Source organism: Castor canadensis, chromosome 5 (genome assembly GCF_047511655.1).
Source record: "Castor canadensis chromosome 5, mCasCan1.hap1v2, whole genome shotgun sequence".
Taxonomy (NCBI): Eukaryota; Metazoa; Chordata; class Mammalia; order Rodentia; family Castoridae; genus Castor; species Castor canadensis.
Window position 1 is genome coordinate 143,493,947 of NC_133390.1, and position 16,479 is coordinate 143,510,425.

A 16,479-nucleotide genomic window follows, 5' to 3' on the forward strand; every position below is an offset into this window, starting at 1 on the left:
CTCCTGTTCTCTGATTTTGTAAGAGAAAAAAAGGGAAAAGATAAAATGAAAAACATGACATTTTAGCTAGCTACACGGGGAGTTTCCTTGTGATATTTCCATGTTTGTATGTATTATAACCTCAATTGGTTTATCTCCTCTAATTTTCTTCATTTCTACCTTAGTCCCTTTCTTATGTTAGTTTCAGTCAGTTTAAGATTTCTATATTTGCCAGTGCAAGTGGCTCACACCTGTAATCCTAGCTACTCAAGAGGCAAAGATCAGGAGGATCGCAGTTTGAAGCCAGCCCTGGCTAATAGTTCGAGACCCTTCCCTTCACAAAACAACAACAACAAAACAGGGCTAGTGGAGTGGCTCAAGTTGAAGGTCCTTAGTTCAAGCCCCAGTACCACAAAAAAAAAAAAAGATTTCTATATTTATTCTTGTATAGTGAATATATCAACCCTATTCAAGTTCCTAGTTTTCGTAACTCTCTTGTGCATGACTGCCCCTTAGCACGACCAGTGTTTCATAATACTGGTACATTTGTATTAGATCTGTTCTACAAATGAGAGAGAACAGGAGGCTTTTGGCCTTCTGAGCTTGTCTAACTTCACTTAAGATGTTCTCTAGTTCTATCCATTTACCTGCAAAATTTCATTCTTCTTTGTGGCTGAGTAAAATTCCATTGTATATAAATACTACATTTTCTTACTCTTAGGGATCTAGTCTGTTTCCATAGGTTAGCTTTGTGAATAGTGCTGTAATAAACATGGATGTACAGGTGCTTTTGTTGTAAACTGACTCACAACCTTTCAGGTATATCCTTAGGAGTGGTATTGCTGGATTGTATGACAGGTCTCTTTTTGGTTTTTTAGGGAGCCTCTATACTGTTTTCCATAGTGGTTATACTAACTTACATTCCCATCAGCAGTGTGTGAGGGTTCCTTTTTCCCTTGTATCCTTGCCAACATTTGTTGTTGTTTGTGTTCTTGGTGGTAGCTATTCAAATAGGAATAGAGTGGAATCTTAATGTGGTTTTGATTTGCATTCCTTTATGATCGGGGATGGTGGGCATTTTTTCAGGTGTTTTTTTAGCCATTCGGCCTTCTTTCTTTGAAAAGACTCTCTTCAGTTCATTTGCCCATTTCTTCATTAGGTCATTGATTTTTTTTGGAAGTTTAGTTTTTTGGGCTCCCTGTATATTTTGGTTATCAACCCCTTGTCAGATGTATAGCTGGCAAAGATTTTCTCCCAGTCTGTGAGTGGCCTCTTCAATTTAGTGACCATTTCTTTTGTTGTTCAGAAGATTTGGCTTTTTTTTTTTTTAATAGGTGTGGGCAGGGAGAGTAGAAACAGTGTGAGGAGAAGTTATTAGCTTAGTTTGAGATTCAGTTCTCTGTATAAAATATGAATTGTCAAAATATTTTAACCACACTACATTAATATTTCTGTGGCTCTTTTGAATTGCCCTGTGATGAGCAAAGCTTTTTACCTTACACTAAATTCTTTGCATCTTACAGTTAGTGGCTAGATTTTATTCATTGCTTTAAATTGGATTATATTAAATGAGCTATATCATAAATTAACCTGCAGATAAACAGTTGTTTTAAATCTTAGTAGTATGTGTCTTGAAGTATGGAATGGAATTAGTGACCAAATTTTATTAACTCTAAACATCTACATTTTTAAAGCTTTTGGAAAGTTTATGGATATGTTTAAGAAGTTGTGTTTTTCCAATGAATAATTTCTCTCCTTGGTTTCACAGGCAATTGAAAAGCTACAGGCTGGTGCTCTTGCGACCGATGCAGTAACTGCAGCTCTGGTAGAACTTGAGGTATTTCTTTTCTGTTTATGTTTGATCTAAAGTATTTATGAGTTTATGTTCCTTGTTTTTAAATGTTATGAAACTGTGGAGTTAGTCAACCATAAACTATATAGCAAATGTTTTCCAACAATATTAACAAAGTTATGAAGAAAGGCTGTGATTGTTGCTTTCATTGGGGACTTTTTTGAATAATGTAAATTTGGTTTTTGTGAGATTCATGACTACATGACTGAATATTTAAATTTCCTCAGCATTTTCAGTAGGAAAATTCTTGAGATTGATTCCTTAAAAGTGATAAATGTTTTATTATTTAAAGAAACCACAACAAAACTTTCCAACTTTCTAGAAGTACCAAAGTAGGACAAGTTTCATCACTGCACAACAGATAGGTACCCTAAGGCTATACTGTGAAGTGCCCTTATTCCAGTGTGATTGTTAGGTTTGTTCCCAGTTTACAGTAGACATTGAGGAGTTGAGTGGGGAGTCATCTGGGTTTTCTATATAGTTTTTGTGTTACAGAGTGAGGATCTCTCAGTTCTCTTAATCTGGAACTTTGATGAGTTTGTTTAGGGGCTACAGAGGCCTTCAGAAGACACAAATTTGAAGAAGATAGATATGTGTCATGCAAATTAAGAGGTTTATTATAGACGAATACTTTCCTGGATAAGAAGACTACTTGGGTAAAGTAAGACATGAAGATAAAGTAGTGATGACTATGAGGGAGAAGGTGAGAGTTAAAGTAGACATTTCTAAATTGACTAGCTTTCATGTTAGGGCATTATTCAAATGCCTTTCCCTGTGAAAATTGATCAGGAGTTGACTAAAAGTACTTGCCATGTTTTCTGTATATTCCCCATTGCTTAATTGTGAAGCTGTGCTTTTGATCATTGCTTTGTATATTTTAGTCTCTCCTAGTAACCCCTTCAACTTCATGCTAATGTAGTCAAGGCAGATGAACATATATGGTGAGCATCAGTTCTATTGTAGTTTGGTCCCTGAGAGATCTGATATAGGGATTTGTGGTACCCTCCTATTATGACTGATGGATCTGTTACTTGTTCTACCAGATATTAGCCACATGTCCCTGAGTATATAACAACTTGTGCTTGACTCAATTTTCCCATTTCTGATGATAATAATCCCTACTTTATAGAGTTATAAAGATTGAGTTAATATATGCCGATTACTTAGTTTACCTTGTTGCACAAAGTAAGCATCCAATGACTATTATTATTTGAACTGCTTTGGAAATGAAAGGTAGGAGAATATTTATGTTCACTATTAGTGACAGGTTTTAGAATGTCATAAGTTAATTATATGTTGTGGATAAAAGAAGTATATTGTGTTTTACTCAAAGCACATACAGAAGGAGGTTTTCATCTGGCTTAATGCACTTGTTAGTTGAAAATTACTCTCCTTTGTGACAAAGGTGATACCCTGAGTTACCAGTATATAGAGTCAGTATGGGTCTAAGGAAAGAAGGCTAATGAGTGGGTAGATCATGTGCCCTAATGGCTACTATCAATACAAAAATTGAGTAAAATTAGTTTTAAAAAAATCTTAAGCATAATTTTTTCAAGTCATACTTATGTGTAGAATATTTGATTCAATTTCCACCTACTTTTGTTTCTTTTTTTTTTTTTTTGGTGGTACTGGTGTTTGAACTCAGGGCTTCATGCTTGCTAGGCAGGCTACCACTTGAGCCACTGTACCAGGTCCCTCTACTTTTATTTATTTATTTTAAAAATTAGGATATGTTCATTATACAGGGGGAAATCATTGTGACAATTCCAAATAGGCTTATATTGTACTTATATTGGTTAGATCATCCCACCATCTCTCCCCCTCAACTCCCTAGTTCTGTCTTTTGTTATTAATATTTAAGTCCATGTTCAAAGGGGTTTCTCAGTATATCCCTGCAGTTAGTACATTCTACTTTGGTCTGTTGAACCCCTTCCATTGCTCTCCCTTACCCTTCACCTCCAATTCCCAATTTTTCAACTGCTTTTAATACATATTCTTATACCCTCTACCTTCACAAATATTATTTGATGTTGTTGATGCTCTATCATTCTCTTTTCCTTTCCCTCCTTTCCCAAGTTCCGTAGAGTAGTTCCACTATTACAAACATGTTCTACATATGAGTTTGTACATGATCATGCTTGTTTTTGTGTATATGTTTATCTTTTGGATGTCTTGCATGTATGGGAGAAAACACGCGGTCTTGGTCTTTCTGAGCCTTGTTTGCTTCACTTAATGTGATGTCCTCCAGTTGCATCCATTTACCTTCAAACCGAGTAAAACTCCGTTGTGTGTATATATACCCCATTTTCTTGAATCCTTCATCAGTTGCAGGATATCTGGGTTGTTTCAGTAGCTTGGCTATTGTGAATATTGCTGCGATGAACATTGGTGTACAAATGTCTCTATTGTATCCTGACTTATGTTCCTTAGTAGATGCCCAGGAATGGTGTCACTGGATCATATGGCAATTCAGTCTTCAGCTTTTTGAGGAATTTCCATACTGCTTTCCAGAATGGTTGTACTACTTTGCATTCCTACCAACAGTGTATTAGGGTTCCTGTTTTGCCACATACTCACCAACATTTATTGTTGTTATTGTCCTTGAATATGGCTACTATAACTGGGGTGAGATGAAATCTTAGCGTAGCTTTGATTTTTATCTCTTTTGTAGTCAGGGAAGTTGAACACTTCTTCATGTATTTTCTGGCCATTTTTAACTCTTCCTTTGAGAATTCTCTGTTTAATTCATGTGCCCATTTCTTCATTGGGATGTTGATTCTTTGGGGGTTGAGTATTTTGAGTTCCCTGTAGATTCTGGATATTAGTTCCTTATCAGATGAATAGCTAGCAAAGATTTTCTCCTTTTCTGTGGGCAGTCTCTTGAGTCTAATGACTGTATTTTTTTTTGCTGTGCAGAAGCCTTTTAGTTTGATGCAGTCCCATTTGTTCATTCTTTCTCTTAGATGTTGAGCCTATTGAGTTCTGCTTATGAAGTCATTCCCTATGCCTATCTGTTTCAGTGTATTTCCCATTCTTTCCTGTAGTTGTTTCAAAGTTTCAGGAATTATATTAAGGTCTTTGATCCACTTTGAGTTGATTTTGCATCCTTGCATTCCTGGAATGAAACCAGCTTTTTTTTTTTCTTTTATTCATATGTGCATACAATGTTTGGGTCATTTCTCCCCCCTTCCCCCACCCCCTCCCTTACCTACCTCGCCCTCTTCCTCTCCCACATGAAATCAGCTTTATCATGGTGTATGATCTTTTTGATGTATTGTTGAATTCTGATTGTCAGTATTTTGTTATGTCTATATTCATTAAAGATAGTGGTCTATAATTTTCTTTTTTGGTTGCATCTGTATTGGGTTTTGGAATGAGTGTAATGTTAGCTTCATAGAATGAGTGTGGTTGTGTTCCTTCTCTTTCTATTTTGTGGAAAGGTTTGAGGAGTATTAAAATTCTTTAAAAGTTTGGTAAAATTTGTCTGTGAGTCCCATCAGGTCTTGGGCTATTCTTTGTAGGGAGGCTCTTTAATACTGCTTTAACCTCATTGCTTGCTATATGTCTATTTAGGTGGTTAATATCTTCTTGGTTCAATTCTGGTTGGTTGTATGCATCTAGAAATTTATCCATTTCATCCAGATTTTCCAGTTTACTTGAATATAAGTTTTGAAAGTATTCTGTAATGATCCTCTGGATTACATTAGTATTTGTGGTTATGTTCCCTTTTTCATCTTTGATTTTATTAATTTGGGTCTTTACTCTGTTTTGTCATTTTGGCTAAGGGTTTGTTGATCTTGTTAATCTTTTCAAACAACCAACTTTTTGTTTTTTAACTTTTTTTTTTTGGTAGTACTGGAATTTGAACTCAGGGCCTCATGCTGCTAGGCAGGCACTCTACCACTTGAGCCACTCCCCCAGCCCCAACTTTTGTTTTATTGATTCTTTGTGTGACTACAAAAAAAAAAAGACTTTTTTGGTCTTGATCTCATTGATCTTGGCACTGTTCTTTACTATTTCTCTATCTGTTAGTGTTGGGTTTGGTTTATTCTTGTTTTTCTAGAAGCTTATGGTGCATCATTATATTGTTTATTTGAGAAGTTCCTGTTTTGTTTTTTAATGTAGGCACTTATAGCTATAAACTTTTCCCTTATCATGGCCTTTGCTATGTCCCATAGATTCTGATAGGTTGTATATTCATTTTCATTAGATTCTAGGAACTTTTTGATTTCTTCCCTTATTTCTTTGGTCACCCACTGGTCGTTGAGCAGTGTGTTCCATGTGTTTGAATATTTTCTCTGATTTCTTTTGTTGTTGAGGTTTAGTTTTATTCCATTGTGAACTGAAATGATACAGGGGGTTATCTCACTTTTCTTAAATTTGTTGAGACTTGCTTTGTGTCCTAAAATATGACCTATTTTGAAGAAAGTTCCATGAGCTGCAGTAAAGAATGTGTATTGCATGGTTGTTGACTGAAATGCTTTGTAGATGTCTATTATGCCCATAATAATATTTCTGAAGTTTCTGTGTTGATTGTTTTGTCTGAATGATATATCTATTGGTGTCAGTGGGGTATTCAAGTCTCCCACTATCATCATGTTAGGGTCTATCTGTGCTCTTAGGTCCATTAGAGTTTTTTTTTTTTTTTAATGTAGTTGGGTGCCCTGTGTTTGGTGAATATATGTTTAGAATTGATATTTCCTTTTGATGTGTTGTTCCTTTAGTTAATATGAAGTGACCTCCTTTGTCCCCTTTGACTGATTTTAGTCAGATATGAGTATAGCTACTCTTGCCTGTTCTTGGGGTCCATAGGGCTTAGAAAAGCTTTTTCCACCCTTTGACTCTTCTCTTACTTTTAAATGATTACTTACCAATAGTTAAAAAAGTACATTTTGGAATAGTGAGTTACTCATGAGTAAGTAGAATTCATAGTTTTGAAACATGACCTATGTTTTTTGAGAGTATGGATAAAAATTTTTTTAAAAAGTTGTTATATATTTTTGAATTAATTGTGTTATATTATTTTTGATTGGTCTAAGTCAAATGGATCTTGGTGGTATATGATACTACCCTGAGTGAGATTAGTTTACTTCCCCTCTTTAATTATTAAATTTGGGTAAGAATTTAAATTATTTTTAATAATTTATTTTTTAAAAATGGTTTTTGGCAACAGGGTCTCACTATGTAGCTCAGGCTGACCTTGAATTTCCTTTGTAATCCAGGCTGGCCTCAAACTCACAGTCCTGCCTCACCCTCCCTACTGCTGGGATTATAGGCATCTATTATATCATTGATTAAATTGTATGTGTTTAATGGCTAAGGGTACACTAACTGGAAGAATTTTCCTGAATCTTAAGAATTATGTTGGAAGTCATGTTTGTGCTGCCTCTTACAGTTTCCACCACCATGTGTAATAGTGCTTTCTCACATTAAACCAGGAAAGGTTTTCAAATGAAGAATTCAGTTACCTGGCAGAGTGGCTCAAATGGTAAGAGTGCCTGTCTAGCAAGCATGTGTCCCTGCATTCATGCCCCACTGTCACCTCCCCACAAAAAAAGCAAAACAAAACAAAACAAAACAAAACAAAACTTAAGTTGAAGAAGTATTGGAATTGTTTGGGTCAATGGAAAGATATGAGAAAATTGGATTCTAACGTTTTCCGTACTGAGAGTATATAAATAATAATATTTAGTCTTGTCTGCCTACTGAACAGTACTGTGAAGAATCCAAGAACATGATTTATATTATTTTGACAGTGAACACTTATGTTCAGTTTGGGCCAATTTTTTTTTTTCTGTACTGGGACTTGAACTCAGGGCCTTCACCTTGAGCCACTCCACCAACCCATTTTTTCCTTTTTAAGATAGGGTCTCATGAACTATTTCCTGGGCTGGCTTCAAACCATGATCCTCTGGTCTCTGCCTCCTGAGTAGCTAGGATTACAGGTGTGAGTCACAGGTGCCTGGCTTGGCCAATTTTATTTTTTGATTGGTTAGGGTTTGAACTCAGGCCTTTGAGCTTGCAAAGCAGGCACTCTACCACTTGAGCCACACCTCTAGTCCATTTTTCTCAGGTTATTTTGGAGATGGGGGTATCTCATGAGCTATTTGGTCAGGCTGGCCTCAAACTGCAATTCTCCTGATCTCAGCCTCCCAAGGAGCTAGGATTACCAGCTGAGCCACCAGTGTCTGGCTAGTTTTGCTCAGTCTGTAGTCAGTTAAGTATTATCCTGTTTATTGAGCCATCTTGCTTTCCCCTTTGAATTTGGAATACAATTCTCTCTCTCTCTCTCTCTCTCTCTCTCTCTCTCTCTGTCTCTCATCTATCAATCTATCAATCATCTATCTATCTGTCTATGTATCTATGTACCATCTGAGACAGAATCTCCCTGGCCTCAAATTGCTACCTTAGCCTCCTGAGTTCTGGGATTGTAGGCATGCACCATCAAGCCTGGTTTAAGATAGACTTTTTGTTTGTTTGTTTTGCATTATATTTTTTAATTTTGAGGGATAAAGGGTGGGGCCTGCTTCCACTGGATTCTCTCTGCTCCTCCCTCCCAGGTAGGGTCTTGCTGTGGTGTCCACCTGGCCTAGAACTTGCTATGTAGCCCAGGCTGGCTTTGCTCATGATCCTCTTGCCTCAGCCTCCCAAATGCTGAAATTGCAGGCAGGGATATACTATTTGATGAAAGAAATGATATTGCCTTTCAGTGGTGGCGCGAGAGTGGGGTCCGAGCTGCAGTGGCGTGAGTCATGGCAGGAAAAGCATTTAGAAAGTTTCTTCCGCTGTTTGACTGAGTATTGGTAGAAAGGAATGCAGCCCAAATGGTAACTAAAGGTGGCATTATGCTTCCAGAAAAATCTCAAGGAAAAGTGTTACAAGCAACAGTTGTGTGGCCGTGGGATCAGGCTCCAAAGGAAAGGATGGAGAGATCCAACCTGTTAGTGTACAAGTTGGAGATGAGTTCTTCTGCCAGAATATGGAGGCACCAAAGTAGTTCTAGATGATAAGGGTTATTTCTTATTTAGAGATGGTGACATTCTTGGAAAGTATGTAGGCTGAAATAAATCACTGAGTTGACATCACATGAAGCTGCCCATTCCAGTGAGGTCCTGAAATCTTTCATCATGTAGATAATTTCCATATGTCTCCCTTTTATAATAAACCAATGATACCTAAACTGAAAAAAAATACAGAAATGATATTATTTAAACATGCTTGTTAGATTATTACTTAGGCAGATGCTAAAATTGGTTTGAATTCCTTGAACACTCTACTACCTATTGGTTGAAATTACTAAAATGAACATGGCTAATGGTCATTATTGGCTAGTAAGGTATCTGACCTTACTTTGTATTTCAAAAAATGTGATGAATTGAACTTTCTCAGATAGGGAAAATACACTGATATCAACTCAATACAGTAGAAGAGGAAGAGGCAAGGTGAGTTAAAGAAAGTTTTGCATATAACTTATGCAGGCCCCCAGACCCATCATTTTTGCATTTTTCTTAAAACTGATAATCATTTTTTCCTAGTCCACCATGAAGACTAGTATTGTTCTAATACTACCACTTCTAGACACCAGAGAGGGGTGTTTTTTTTTCATTTACATAAAGCAGGGACAGAGTAATCTAAGTCCTTGCCTATTAGTCTGACCAGCTTCTCCCATCAGGGTTTTGGAAAGGAGGATGGCCATTCCTATATGAGGTATTCTACGGTGTGAAAATGAAAACATGACCCAAATTTTGTTTGTCTTCAAAAAGTAGGGAAGGAAATAGAAAGGTCAGTTTATAGATCATATTTTGGTGATAACATTGTTAAACTGATTTGTCCCCTTGATCAAACCTCTGTTTTATGCTTGGAAAGCAGGCACTCTACCACTTCAGCCATACCTCCAGTCTATTTTAGTCTGGTTATTTTGGAGATGGAGTCTCTCGAACTATTTGCCTGGGCTGGCCTCAAACTGAGATTCTCCCAATCTCAGCCTCCCAAGTAGCTAGGATTATAGCCATGAGCCACCGGCACCAGACTGTATAACTTTTCTATATTATCCTTCTAACCAATGAGAAAGTGAATTTTATTCTTTGGGTAGTACAATTCTGATTTCACTTCAATAGAGAAGACTAATATTGTGGAACAATTTGGTCTTCATATCTGGGACAATACATTTGGGAGTCATTTGATTTCTTTGCTGCTTTGAAATAGTTTTGGTTCAGATCGTGATAGAATTTAAAATACCAGGCCATTATTTTGCATATTTCACACGGTATAGCTTTCAATGTGTATTTTTTTCTGAGAAAATTGGTTATAGATTTGAGTGAGTCATTATACCACTATTTTCTTAGGAAAAAGTATAAGGTATGTTTCATGGATTCTGATTGAAAGCTTAACTACTCATAAAAATACTGAAGCACCCTTTGTATATTGGTGTTTTTCTACAAAAGTACAAAGATGTGGTTTAAAAGATCTAATAAGGAATAATTAATGAAATGTGGATGATAAACTTTTAGGAGGTGTATAAAAAAATTGATGAATCTGGCAGATATTTTGAAGATCTTATTATAATCTTTGAGAAATTTTGGTCATTTCATTTTAAAACTGGTTATTATGGTAGGTGGAATTGTGTGCATTAAGAATACTGATAAGCTAGCTTTTCAGTTTTGCATAGTGAAAGGCAAGTTACATAGGCTCCTTTGCTAAAAATGTTGTTTTGGGCTGGGAGTGTTGATCAGTGGCAGAACACACGCTTAGCACACACATAGTCCTGGGTTTGATCCTCAGCAATGTAAAACAAAACAAAACTGAAAATGTTTTGTTGAACTTATGTATTCTAATTGGACCCTACAGTTTTTTGGTTGACTTGATTCATCCTTTAAGGCTCCTTTTGATTACAGGAGATGGTAACTCATGGTTGAAACTGATTTATTGTCCAAATGCTTTAGTGTTTATAGAGCAGATTGTACTAGGCACAGATTTTTATATCATTCTGCTAAAAACAGTCCATTTTCTTTGGATCTTTGTGTAATCCAGTATTTTGTTTGCTTATAAACTCTAGGAAAGTCTTTTAAGAACTAACTTCTTATCCAGATGGCTGGTATTTTGGGTATGAAAGAAAGAAAGTAGGTAATTGCACTATTAAATATTTACATTATTATATTTACTATTGTTGTACATTTGTCTGTATCTGTATATCTTCTTGTACCTGGAACCTGTTCTGTATGCATTTCTTTAAACAGAATCTTCAGAATGTCAATCACTGTTCAGTAGGGCCTCTGTTCAGTTTCAGGAGTTGGCCTGGAACTTCTGTTTGGAACTGTGTGCCTCTGGGGGATGGAGAAAATACCTAAAACCTACCAGTCTCTAAAATGCTTAATGGTCATAGAGATTGTGTGTCTTGTTGGCACATGGGCATCCCTAGGATGGAAAGAGACATGGAGGAGGGCTGATATAATATTCCCCCTTTCTTTCCCCAAACTTGCTTGTGGGTTTCTTTGAGAGTAGATGCATTACCATCCCTACCCTATTCTCCACCTCACTTCATTTGTTTGACTTTTATTGCAAGAAAGAGGGTGCATCTGCTGTAAGGTCATTTCTGTTTTGTTAGGAAGTTAAAATTTTTAAGTAAATGAGCATCTCCACTTTACTGCACTTTTTTATTTGCAGAATTCCTCTTTTTTAGGTAGAGGGAAGCTGCGTATTTCAGTGGCCCCTCACTCCCTCTTCCTCTTCCCCTCCCCCACAGGGCTGCTGAACACATTAGAAAGTCAGCTGGATGCTTTCAGCTCACATATACATGAGTGCCCATTAACTATGATGTGGTTGGTGAGTCCAATTTTAGGCCTTGAAAGTCTCAGTTTTCTCTTCCATTCATAGTAGTGTTTCTTCTTTGTAACGTGGGAGGGGAGTGATTTTTTATGTATGTGAAATAAAAGATTTACCTTTTTTTCCTTGTAGTACTTGCCATGATTTCATTGCATGAAATTTGAGTTTTGACTTTAGGTGTTCTTTTTCCTTTTTTTTTTTTTTTTGTAACTTGATATCATTGATTAATTCAGATACCCTATTTTGCCTGTCTGTTTAGCAGTATTTCCAGTGGTGCTCCGGTATTTCTGTATTCTAGCTGTTTATGGAGTCTTTATGTTTCTCTGCATTTTTTTGTTTTATTTTTTGAGGTGTACACACACAGTTACACTTCATGGAGTTGTATCCAGCCCAGTATCCATGTTCTTCTTGTGAAGAGGCAGAGAAAATCACCTCTCCCAAGAATTTCCACCTTCTGACCAAGGGAAATGTGTCGTGAAGAGCTGTACGCAGATGGGAGGCAACTTGTTTGCTTGTTCTGCTGCTACAGCATTGGTTTAATTAGAAGACAGGCTGTGGGTGGCCATGTGCAGACAAAGAAGCACCAGACAGAGCCCAGTTAGCCTGGGACAGTAAAAGTAAGTTACGCTCTTTTAAAACTTTTTTTTTTTTTTGAGTACTGATACTGATTCTTGCCTTTAGTATTAAGGGGCAACTTGTAACTTACTGATTGTTTACTCATCAAGTATATCCGTTCTTTTTCTAAGACTCTAGAAATGAAATGTGCTGTCTAGCACAAAGTACCTGCTTATTAGAAAAGCAGTTATTTTTTTCTTCTTTTTAAAGAATAAAAAGGAAGCTGAATCAATTATTACATTTTACATTTTAGATTAACTTTACATTGCATCAAAACCATGCATTAGCTTTTGAGTGAAAGCAGTTAAGTACAGAGCTTGTTATGTTTTGCTTTGTACTGATAGGAGTGAAGAATTGTTTTACCCTTTTCTAGTCATTTATTGATGATCTATGTGGATTTCATTAGATGTTTCAACTTGGATGAATCTGGTAGGATATTTGTTCAGACTTAGCAGTTCCTGAGGAGCATGTCACGTTGTTCATGTCTTTATTTTTCTCTGGGAGATGTTACTCTCAGGAATATACTACATTTTGAATTCAGTTTTGAGCTATTTAAAGGAACATATGGCAGTATGGTAGCATTGGTGGTAATCCTGTATTTTGAGTATGTGGAAACAATTTAGACTATTAGACTTTTGAATGTAAGTGTGTGTATATATATTATATATAATATGTTACATATCATATGAGCACATTTGTTATAGCATATTTATTATAGCATATTTAAAATAAAAAAAAGAGAAAACATTAAATTTCTAATACTCCTTTAAAAATTGATTTTGAAGAGCAATACAGTGAGAAAGTGCTCATGGTCTAGACTTGGGCAAGAAAGAAGGGTGAAAATGCTAAGTGTAGGCTGGTGGAGTGGCTTAAGCTTAAAAGCACCTGCCTAACTAGCATGAGGCCCTGAGTTCAAACCCCAGTATCACTTTCAAAAAATGCTAAATATAATTGATTCTAATAACAAAATTGAACTTTTGTGGAGTACTTCTGTATGCTAAGCATCTTAGTACTTTGTCTGAGGTAGCTCACTATGTCATTAAGTATGAGTTCTAGCTGTGTGCTCATTTTGAGGATGTGGAAGCTGAGTTTCTTTTTAAGAACCCATTTAATTTCTGTATTACAAACTGCCTTTAAATTTTTAAAATGCATCTATATTATATAGAAAGACCTGAAAAACATCCTTTCAAATGTTACTAATGGTAGGAATACTTGTTAATTGTATTCTTTCTTCTTTATACTTTTATTAAAAACTCTAAATTAATTGTGCTCAACCCCTAATTGAGCTCACCTTCCCTACCACATGCCCTTTACTCAGTCTCTCATGTCTGCTTTATTGATTTTAAAAATTATTATTATTATTATTATTTTTGTGGTACTGGGGTTTGAACTTAGGGCTTCCCATATTCTAGACAGACACTACCACCTGAGCTACTCTGCCAGCCCTTTAAACCTGTGTCAGGTGTTAACCCTGATCCAGGCATTTGTATCTTATTTATTTATTTATTGGCAGTACTAGGGTTTGAACTCAGGACTTTGTGCTTGAGCGGCAGACACTGCATTTGAGTCGTACCATCTCACATCTGCTTTATTTATACAATTTTCCAACAGGAATTAATGTCCATAATGGTGGTTCTCAGGTATTGTAAGATGTTAAATAATTAAGGGGCACATAAACATAAAGCCGCAGACTGGACATACCACATACCATAGTAGTTCCCTGAGTGAACTCAGAGTGTTGAGTTCCAGTCTTCACTTGAACTTACCATCGTTTTCACTTTGAATAAATCAGTTAATCTGAAGAAAATGATCATATTCTTAGTAAAATGAAGGGAAAAATAGTAGCTATCTCCTTTATTTGCTGTGAAGATTATATGTTAATATATAGACAGAGTATTAGCTGTTATCAGCATATTTATTAAATTTCTAAAGTACATTATATTTTAGAAAGAGTTTCAACAAACCAGATTCTTTCAGGTGTATTTGGGCTGATGCTGTAATAGAATTAATTGGAATAGACAATTGAGCACTGTATGCAGTTGAATTTTCACCATGGTATCATTTACCACTCAGTCTGGTAATTAGAAGATATGTAAATTGAAAGAAATTGAAACTCTGACCAGTAAAGAAATTAAAAAAGATTGGAACTCAGTAATGTTGATTTTTGACCTATTAAACTGGGAAGATAAACCTCAGGAAAGTTTTCTTGGGGAGGGGAACTGAAAAACAATTGTGTGAATTAATCATGCTTCCCAGGATGAGCACCAGCCTTTCATACACACCAAAGGGCACCACAGAAATGGACCCTTGATTAGCTTTGAGTATAAAATATCCAGTCCTATATTCATAGGAGTACTACACAAAAGGGATATAATTAGTTTTCTAGGCCCTACGATTTATAGTGTTAGGATTTTTGAATCATTGTGTATGTGTATGTGTATGTGTATGTGTATGTGTATGTGTATATTTGTGTTTATTTTAATGCGTTTGTGTTTGAGACATTAATTTTATAGTCTCAACTACATTTTTTTTATTGTTTTTGGGATTTCTTTTTTCTTTTAGCAGTGAAGAAACTAAGCTAAGATTTTTCTGTGTTAACCATAGACTGGTACTATAATGTTTAATTTGAAAGACTGTCTTTTTTGTTGTTGTTACATTTGCTAGGCAAACTCTACCACTGATCTAAAATCCCAACCCCAAAAGATTGCCCTTTGATTTATGTTTTTGTGGCATCTCTCAAACCCAGGCCTTAAATCAGAATCTGAAAAAGAATGAGGAAGAAACTTGTTACATAATTTTTAAGAATCTCATCGAAATCATATTCTAAATTTTGCTTCAAAATAGAACAAAATATTGCTTAAATTATTCTCATTATCTGAGTATGTGCATCTATCCAAATATCTATCCATCTACTTTACCTAAGTGTTAGAATAAAGAAAGATTTCATGTCCTATAGAAAACAGCTTAAAAGTGAGTTCTAGACATCCCAGTTGACAAAAGTTATTTCACCATTCCTACTTCCAAGCAGTATTTACTGGCAATAATTCTCACTCAGTGTCTAGCCTATTGCATGGTTTATAGTTTCCTGACAGTTTGTGATACACATATACCTTAGCATAGGGCAGCAATACTGTAACACAGGACAGTTTAAATTATTGTAATTCCATGGTCTGATAGGTTCTTTTTGAGTGATATTTCCATATTATTTTCAACGTGGGATAAAAAATATAATTATTTAGTTTGAAGAGAAGTATAAGTGGCTGCCAAATTTGGCAGTACTGATGAAACAGCTACATTTGTCTTTTCTGTGGTAGCTCATGTGGAAAGGACAATTTCAGGTACCATGTGCACTAAACTCTTCCTGGGTATCATAAAGAATCCAACTAAAACAAAGTTTAAAAAACTATTTCATATGTGCAAGTCGCTTGAAGCCAATATTTTATTTTAGAGATTTGTGTTATGTTTGACAAGTAACTCTTTGTACTGCAATTCTGTGGCTTTCAATTAAAAAACTGAAAATAAACTGCTGTGATGTCATTTTTCTGCTTAATTATGTTTACTTATAAATTAGGCAGATTAATAATAGAAAGGAGGTGAGTACAGATGTTTTTCATTAGATATTCATTAAAGATTTTAATAAATTAAAACTATGGTTCCATTTTTTTGACAGACTATTTTATGCCAGATCAATAAATGCGCTAATGAACAAATATCAACATTGGTTCCAGGTTTTCTGATATTTTCAGAAGATCTTGGGTACTTAAGAAGATCATAGAAGTTGGGCGCTGGTGGCTTACACTTGGGAGCTACTTGGGAGACTGAGATTGGGCTAATCGAGGTTTGAGGCCAGTCTGCGCAAATAGCTTCGGAGACTGTATCTCCAAAATAACCAGAGTAAAATGGACTGAAGGAGTGCTTCAAGTGGTAGAGTGCCTGCTTTGCAATCGGCAAGTCCTGAGTTCGAACTCCAGTCCACAAAAAAAAAATCACAGAAGTGCTTTCCTAGTACATATGTTGCTGTCTGAGGGTTTTTTTTTTAAATGAAGTTTTTTGTCTTTTGTTTAATCAAACAGTTAAAATGAACTGTCACAGATATAAACCTTGGTATTCAACATACTATTTTGACTCAAGTGTTCATAGAGTGTGATGCAAACAAATGTTCTCAACTTATATTCAGCATAGCGAAAATATGACTTTAACACATGTTGAAA

The 16,479-nt window shown here is 35.8% G+C and overlaps 1 protein-coding gene and 1 pseudogene across 5 annotated transcripts in view; both read left to right on the forward strand.

Moving 5' to 3' along the window:
• Positions 1–16,479, forward strand: part of Tasp1 (taspase 1) — a 257,045-nt gene that overhangs the window by 16,745 nt on the left and 223,821 nt on the right. For all 5 annotated transcript variants that reach the window (XR_012448167.1, XM_074074333.1, XM_074074332.1 and 2 more), the window contains exon 4: positions 1,748–1,816. Coding sequence is in view for 4 of the 5 variants with exons in the window: in XM_074074333.1 (XP_073930434.1) it covers positions 1,748–1,816 (69 nt within the window). In the remaining variant the exon portion in view is untranslated. The remainder of the gene's footprint in view (positions 1–1,747; positions 1,817–16,479) is intronic.
• Positions 1,829–10,880, forward strand: LOC141423362 (10 kDa heat shock protein, mitochondrial pseudogene; annotated as a pseudogene).